The 8,538-nt window shown below is 30.6% G+C and overlaps 1 protein-coding gene across 2 annotated transcripts in view; it reads left to right on the forward strand.

Moving 5' to 3' along the window:
• Positions 1-6,838, forward strand: part of LOC127712585 (cytospin-A-like) — a 38,916-nt gene extending 32,078 nt beyond the window's left edge. For both annotated transcript variants that reach the window (XM_052219097.1, XM_052219098.1), the window contains 4 exons: positions 1,224-1,347; positions 3,774-3,890; positions 5,544-5,606; positions 6,432-6,838. In XM_052219097.1, coding sequence (XP_052075057.1) covers positions 1,224-1,347; positions 3,774-3,890; positions 5,544-5,606; positions 6,432-6,533 — 406 coding nt within the window. In that variant the 3' untranslated portion in view covers positions 6,534-6,838. The remainder of the gene's footprint in view (positions 1-1,223; positions 1,348-3,773; positions 3,891-5,543; positions 5,607-6,431) is intronic.
• Positions 6,839-8,538: the final 1,700 nt, after the last annotated feature.

Consider the following 8,538-nt stretch of genomic DNA (forward strand, 5'->3'; position numbering starts at 1 on the left):
CATACAAATACATAACAATTTAACGAGGTATTTTAAACTACAAAATTTGATACCATTTTGTAATGTACTCACACAATGAAGGATATGGATAAAAGAGATGTAGGGTATTCTGTGACCTATAGTTTCTAACTTCTTTTGATCTCTGGTGGTGAGTTGTCTCAATGGTAATCAGACATACCATGTCTTATTTGTATACATGGTATGAGCTCAATTCTAAGGGTGAGCATGGTAAGCATCATAAGGTATTTATAATGAAATTTAGGCCAATAAGTTGACAGCAACCCAAATACACATGTTATTCTTCATCAAATTATTTGTGTTTTTAAATGTACAAAAATGAATGTTAAGTAACGAAAAAAGACCCGAAGTTGTTTTTAATTTTTAATTTTAACAGAAAAAAAACTGGTTATTAGTTAAGGGTAGTACAGCAGAGGTGGGTGGCTCCAGCTCTTTCCATTTATAGTAATAACCTATAAGTTATGACCCTTAAAAGGACAGCATCTTGTTACATTTTTTTTTAATTATCATTATTGTTTTGTTGGTGGCTGTCTCTTTGATATATACACCATATCTATCTGTTTATCTACAAACCTTTTGAAGATTGGTGCCTAAGATGAAGTCTGTCTGATGTCTGCACTTGATGGCTTATACAATGTTATATATCATAACATTGAACTATTGTTTTGTTACTTTTACCATATATGTATAAGAGACAGTCTATCATAATATACTAAAAGGTAACCAAAATAATTAATTAACTCAATTTTGCTTGTTTACCACCACAAGTATCTTGTTAAAATTAAAGTAGAATGAAGTTTAATTGTCAAGTACAGTAAAAGAATGAGAATCTTGTTTTGTTACTACATGTATTACTGGTATTATTTATAAGTGACAGTCTATCAATATATAACAACTAAAAAGTCATCAAATAATGAATTAACTAAACTTTGCTTGTTTACCACCACAAAAATCTAGTTATCAGTACTTTAAGTTACATTGTCAAGTACAGTAAAATAATGAAAATCTTACACTAGTTGGAGTTGATTCTGCCATCCAATGTGTTGCTTGAGTTTTATATTTACAAAATTTTATACCAGGATTGTCAAAGAAAACTTCTTTGCTATTTGGTCTCAAGTAGAGAGTTGCCTCATTGGCAATCATACCACATCTTCATGATCTTCTTATTATTTTATGTATAAATTAGTTCCTTTATTCTTTTTCAGCATAGAGGCAGATAAGAAGGAAGGTGCTTCTAAAGATCCTCTCACAGGCTTGGCTAAACAGATGGGAGGCTCCAAAAGGAATGCTCTGTTGAAGTGGTGTCAACAAAAAACACTTCCGTATAATGTAAGCTCAAAGTGTTATAGACTTCATATGGCAGAGATCTGACATGTCATCTGACATGTCTGAGATGTCAGAAAGCTTGTTAAGAAAAGATTAATTGTCACAACGGCATTTGCAAGTCTGGTCAGAATGGGGACTTAAATTTGATACTCCATGTTGGGGAGGGGCAGGTGGTGGTGCCATACTCTCTCTACTTAAAGCAACTAGTAAATGTTTTAGGGCCAATTGGTTGCTTGTTTTATAGCAAACATTTTGCCTATAGATGTCCTGTTTTTCAGTTGCAGTCAAAATCTCTTGCCCTTCATTCTTATCAGTTAACTTTGCAGAGCATACTAAATTTGGTTCTCGACTGAACATGAATGATATGTACATGCCATTGGAGGTAGAACTAACAAAATCAATCAGTACATCATGCGAGATAATAAAATGGAAAGGTTTTTAGGTCAGATTAGATTTTTGAATATATATCAAACCAGGAAATGCATAAAAATCAATGAAATTGCTTAAAGGTGTTAAACAGTTAAATTTGATTATAAACATGATAAAGTGGCAGATTTTTTGGGGATATATGGTTGAATTTCATTTAGCTTGGACTTGTCTTAAATTTAACAAGGAAGGAAAATGTTGGAAAAAATTATATCATTTTTATGCACTGAAATATTTTGTGGAGAAAATACTAAAATTAGTATCATGAGTATGTTTCCTATGGATCTGTTTTTGCTTTTGGCAATCTCATAAAAATGAGTCAGTGTGAACTTTTGTCAAATAAATCATAAAAGAAAAAAATGTATCATAAATTGTTGACTGAATGCAGCTGATTAATAGCTCATAACCATTTCAGAGGAATAGATTTATTTCAACATGTTCAACAGCTTTTATGGATTTATGTTTTTATGAAATATTAAATTTACTAGTTATTTACACATGTATTCCACATGTGTCACAAGTTTAAAATGCCTGGCTTATTAACAAAGTGATTAAGCTTTTCTATATGAATAAATCCTCTTTACAGACTGATAATGGGTGTTTATTTAATTCATTTCTGAGTGATTAGGTCGCATTAAACTGTCATGTCCTTTATACCTTGGATGATCTGTGTTTTTGTAAGAAGGAAATTCTCAAGGAATTAACTTATAATCTTCTCTCACTTTTTTATTGTATATATGAATCCTTTACTTCTCTGTACTGGTATATATGGTATTCTCAAACAGAAGATTAATTTTTTATCATAGTATTTCAGTTATTTAATATTTACTGGGTCATTAGCATAATTAGCCCTGTTAGCTTTGATCTTTGGTTCACAAAATAATTCTTTGTAATTGTGACTTTGTGTATATATAGGGATTTTAAAAATACATTGTATTTTGGATTCATCATTATTTGTGATATACCACTAACTAAATTCAACAAATGCAAGATTTTTAGTTAATTTATATGTTAATTTAGAAAATGTTTCACAAATATTGATTGAGAGAAAAGGGTGTGTGTTGATAATTTCTTTTGAAAATTGATAGGTATGACAGGCGGAGGCGATTTTTGAAAGTCATCTTTTAAGAAGTCAAGTATAGGCGTTATCATTAAGAATTCTATGCATGGTTGAATTAATCGCACAAAAGATAGTCTTGCCCTGACCCTAAGTAATTTAATCTCAATCATTTCTGGAAAAAAGCACTTAGTGAAGAAAAAAATCGGTGATGAAAATATGGAGAATTTGTTCAAATGTAAACCACTATATGAAGATATATTCTAGCGAGAAAACATATAATCTGCATCTGTTTAACTTAGGAAAGTCACATTATGAAGAAAAGTCTGTGCAGACTGGTCAGCTTAGATGTGGCAGGCCTATTTTGGTACTTAAAATTTTACATCTAAAGGCCAAAAAATAATATGTGTGTTTATGGTATCCTGACTAACCTGACTATTTTAGAGCCTACCCTAACTTTTTTTTCTCACTGAAATTGGTCAAATTATGTTTTCCTTGGTATTATTCTTATCAGTGAGGTTGAATTGCTTGCTTAATGCCAAAAATCACAAACTAAATATGGTCTAAAACTGAGTAAAAACATATTTGACTGACAATAATAACTATGGCTGCTAACTGAAAATATAGGTTAATGCAATACCAGATAGTAATCGGGAAGTGAATAAGTCTATTTCCGGGTTTGCCAATCAATTACCAAAAGTTTTGAGGACCTATTGACCCTATTTTTTCAACCATTGACAGTAAACACACATATTTCTTTTTACAATGGCTTAAAACATAAGTTAACTTAAAATTTAAAGTTATTTTCTAGATTATTTGTAGAGGTTATTGACCTACTGCTTTACATTGTCATCAGGAAAATATTTGTATTATTAGTAAATAAATGTATTAATCATGTCAATTGTTGAGTGTAACATATATTTTTATCCTGTTCTTTTTTTTTCAGGGAGTGGACATAACTAATTTTAGCAGTAGCTGGAACGATGGGTTAGCTTTCTGTGCCTTGCTCCATAGTTACCTTCCAGAAAAGATTCCTTATGCTGAACTCAATTCGGAGGATAAGGTACAGTATAAAAGAAATGTTGAGAGATCTATATAAGGATTAATGATAAACTTAAAAAAAAAAAAAAAATAGAACAGAAAAAGAGACAAAAAAAGACATATATTCTAAATTACAATTTCCTAATTATGCTTATGAATATTCCTAAATTGGTGAACATGAAATAATGAAAAACAGCATTAGAGTGTTAGACATATTCAAAGGGTTGATTTCAAGTACTTTGAGATTATCTTCAGTTTCTGATATGCTATTACGCCTTAAGTTAAGAATCTTGTAGTGATTGACTTTTTGTGATGTTATTTGACCCATTAATAATGGGATGTTGATTGTCCATCTTTCATGTTCCAAAAGTTTCTTATTCAAGCCAATTTAGAGCTTGATATATAGTGTAGACATTTTGTCTATTGTTGAAGATTATATGTTGATATCTGTCTGTAGATGGTTTTTTATGGTTCATGGCATTGCTAGGTTGCCGTCTCATATACCAATTTATTCTTAGGAATTTGATATTTACTATGCAAGATTATATGTTGATATCTGTCTGTAGATGGTTTTTTATGGTTCATGGCATTGCTAGGTTGCCGTCTCATATACCAATTTATTCTTAGGAATTTGATATTTACTATGCAGTATGAATGAAAGAGATAATGAACTACTACAAGTACATCAACATTTTTTTCAAAATTTGATTGATTGATTGATTGATTGATTGATTGTTGCTTGTTTAACACTCAATAACAATTATTTTCATGCATATTAAGCCAAGAACAAACTAACAATTAAGACAAAAGGTAGATCCACAAGGACACTCTGGATGAAGAGATGGCAATTCGGATGGCCAATGGAAAATAAGGGTATGATGAGGAGGCAGAAATTTTGCCTTCCATTGCAACAGGCTACCTATGGACCCCTCAGAGAGGTGTTGCAACAGTTCTTTAACGTCTTTAGAGGATAGCACTCACCCTACACAAGGCATCAGATTTGACATCCCCAATCCATCTGGAGGTGGCTGCAAATTTATAAATCCTGCACAGCCAAATGGACGCCACACTTTACCAAGGGTTTTACATCCCTATCCAGTTTTGAAGAGGATCCACCGTTTTCTCAGGTCTTCAAATTCAACATGAATATCTACCTTGGAATGACAGTTATCAGTTTTAGTCAGAAAATATTGACCTGTCAATTTTAAGCTTGTGTACTCAACATGTGTACAAAAAACAGTTGTTGTGTAATCTATGAAACATTAAACAGAAAATCTCAGAGATCTCTAGTACCAATGCTATATGAATTACTCTGGACTAATTTATTTTCATTGGTACCTATCCTAGATTAAGGAAAAATTTGTGGACTTCAAAGTTTTCATAGTTTTGACAAATTCATCACACAAAACTTTTATTACGTTTAACACTTGAATTTGTGGTTCTCCTACACTGATGAAAATGTGTACTTGACGAATATTGATGAATCCACAGTATCTCAGATTTTTAGTCGTTACTGTTTATGAAAAAAATAATATTTTTGCAGGACTGTTATCATGGTTATATATGTATATATATATGGACAATTTGGAATAATTTGTATTAAACAGAAAATGAACTAAAAATTTTCTCTGTTAGTAAAGGACAATTCAGTTTTAAATGTTGTTTTTTTTTTCAGAGAAAGAATTTTACACTGGCATTTGCAGCTGCAGAGAGTGTAGGAATAAATTCTTCTGTCCTGGTAAGTATATATATATATATATATTTATCTTAAAGAATCATTGATAAGGTGTGAGGCAACGGTTGCTTTGTTTTCCTAAAGAAAATCTTTTTTTACAAATCAAGAGAGGGGCCTCTGTGGCCAAGTGGTCTAAGTAGTTCATTTACTGTACTACTAGCCTGTCAACTCTGTTCGAAACCAATCTTAATTTACGGATTGTCAGTTTTCCTGTTGAAGGTCTGTGGTTCTCTGTGGACACCAGCTTTCTCCACCAATGCAAACTGACAGCTTTAGCCATTAGTGCTGAAATTGGTGTTAAACACCATCCATCAAATCAAGAGAGAAAAGGTCATAGTTTCAGTTTGAAGGTTAAACATCAAGGAGAGATCAACATCTATTGTTTATAAAAATAAGGAGATGCGGTATGATTGCCAATGAGACAACTATCCACCAAAGTTCAAATGAAGTGGATGTTAAGACTTTTTTTTGATAAATGTGAACTATTATTAAATATAATGAGATATAAACAATATGAGTGATAGCTGATCAAAATGCAAACTGACAAAAGAGTTCAGATAAAATTTTATGATTGTAGCAAGGGAGATAACCATTTCAGTTAAAGGAGTAAAACATCTGCAGACCTTAAAAATTATGAAAACCCTTTGTATGAAGGTTAAATGCATCTTTTTATTCATTGTAAAATGTTGCCATTTTTGCAGTGTGTATATTCTGCAAGAAGTTTAAATATATATATCAGTGGTAATGTAACTTTTTTTTGGAGGCTTTGAATTTTTCTGTATATTCATTAGTCTTTAAATTTGTTCACAATTTTTTTTCTTTTAACAGCACATAAATGACATGGTATCAATAGAGAGACCTGATTGGCAGGCGGTTATGTCTTATGTTACATCTATATACAAATACTTTGAAGTTGACAGCAAGTCATGAAAAAGGGAGGAAAAAGAGAAGAGATTTACACAAATTTGTCACTGATGGTGCTACTGTGGATAAAGTGGATACAAAGGGAATGCTAGAAAAGGGAGATAACTTGATGATGTGGTTATTTTAATATCTGTAACACAATTTACTTATACCGGATGGATATCATTTTTCTTTACCATAATTTTCGATTTTTGCAAATTGTTATTTATCAATTTTTATTGATAAAGTAAATGTTAATGATGTTGAATTGTCTGATATTCTTAATTTTAAATTTCCAATGCTTGAGGATTTAAAATTTTGTGGTCAGACTGCAAGAAATTGTATAGCAGAGGGTGAAAGAAAATTTGAGGCATTAAAATGCCAAAGATCTATGTCGTAGACAATATCATTTATGCATAATACATGTGTGTCCTTAATTTTTCATAGGCACAATCAATTTTTTTTAATTTGCATTGAACATGTTGAATGAATGAGTAACCATGGTAACATGCTTTGTATGTAAATTAAAGATTTTTGCTGCAAAAATACAAAATAAACACATTTCTACAAGTCCCTATTAATAAATAATGCATATGCAACAAAATTACGGAAAATACCGATTTGTGAATGTTTTCAAACTAAAAGCTTTTGCAATAGAATGGGAATGTTTGATGACAGGAAAAGAGTCTCTAGACTTTTCATATGAAAAAAGAATGGAAAGAAATGTATGTTAGGGTTAGGCTGTTTAGACAAGTTATCGAAATAACAATAATTCGAAGTATTTTGTCCCAATTATAAGTGTTTTTAAAACATATTGAGAAAGAATGGGTAACTCGGTAAACCTGCTTTTTTTTTATCTTAAGTTCAGAAACCACTCTAGCTATTTTTCTGGAAAAGTGATGTTGTTTAAGATTTTGCAACAGATGCCATTTTAATAGGGCAGCAAAGACTTCATATGAGATTTGACTTTTATTAGCCATTTTGCCTTATTCTGAAACAAGATTAGCTTTTGGTATTGTGTTTTTCTGTATGCATAATGGCCAGTTTTATACATATATAGCTTGTAGAACTTAGCAAGTTCATTTTAATGTATTAAAACAATTATGTTAATATTTTACCAAAGATGTACAGTGCGCTATTGCAGCTAATTTATTTTTATATTTTTTTATATAGTCAATATGCATTATATTTGTCTGAAAAAAAGGGGGTTATGCAAAAATATAAATCCTATTTTTTGCAATAATAAAAGCATAGCAATAGTTTTTCTATGTCCCCAGAGATTTGAATGATGATGCTAAAATTTTAGTTTTAGTTGTCTGAAAAAATCTAGCAGTTTATCTGAGCACAAGATATTTATAATGTGAATTGTATATATTTTCTTTTCTTGATTTATTGTGCTTATGATGAATTTAAATCAAACAATTTTTAATTTCATGTAAAATTAGTTTTTTAAGTCACGTTCCTAAAATGCTGAAAAAGTGGAATTGGAAAGAAAAACATCAACTTGACAAAAATAAGCTGAAAATTACTTATTTAGAATAAAATAAAGAAATATGTAAAATGTTAATCAAAATAAAAGGTATATATGATTATTCTTGTATAAAATATCTCTATTGTTACCTAAAGTTATGATACTTTTTGGAAAAGGTTTTACCCTAATTTCAATCACAGTTATTAATATTTGCTTAAACATTAATAACAAGTCCCTCTTGTTTAGGGCTATTCCATTAAAATGTGAGTGGGAGGGTAGGAAGGGAAGTTTAATTGTTGAATGTGGGCCATGGGTCTTTTTTCAGTATGCGTCTTTTACCATTATGCAAATTATCTGAAAAATGGTTCTTGGTTGTAGGGATATTTTGAAAGATACTTCCTACCCTCCCATACACATTTTAATGGAATAGCCCTTACATACTTGTGTATTATCATCAGTATTAATAACCAATACTTTACAATGTTGTATATTTTAAAGTTTTTATGTCATAAGTATATCATAGTTCGATATTTGAACTGAGAAATTATATTTATAACTGTA

The sequence above is a fragment of the Mytilus californianus genome, unplaced genomic scaffold (genome assembly GCF_021869535.1).
Source record: "Mytilus californianus isolate M0D057914Y unplaced genomic scaffold, xbMytCali1.0.p SCAF_8, whole genome shotgun sequence".
Taxonomy (NCBI): Eukaryota; Metazoa; Mollusca; class Bivalvia; order Mytilida; family Mytilidae; genus Mytilus; species Mytilus californianus.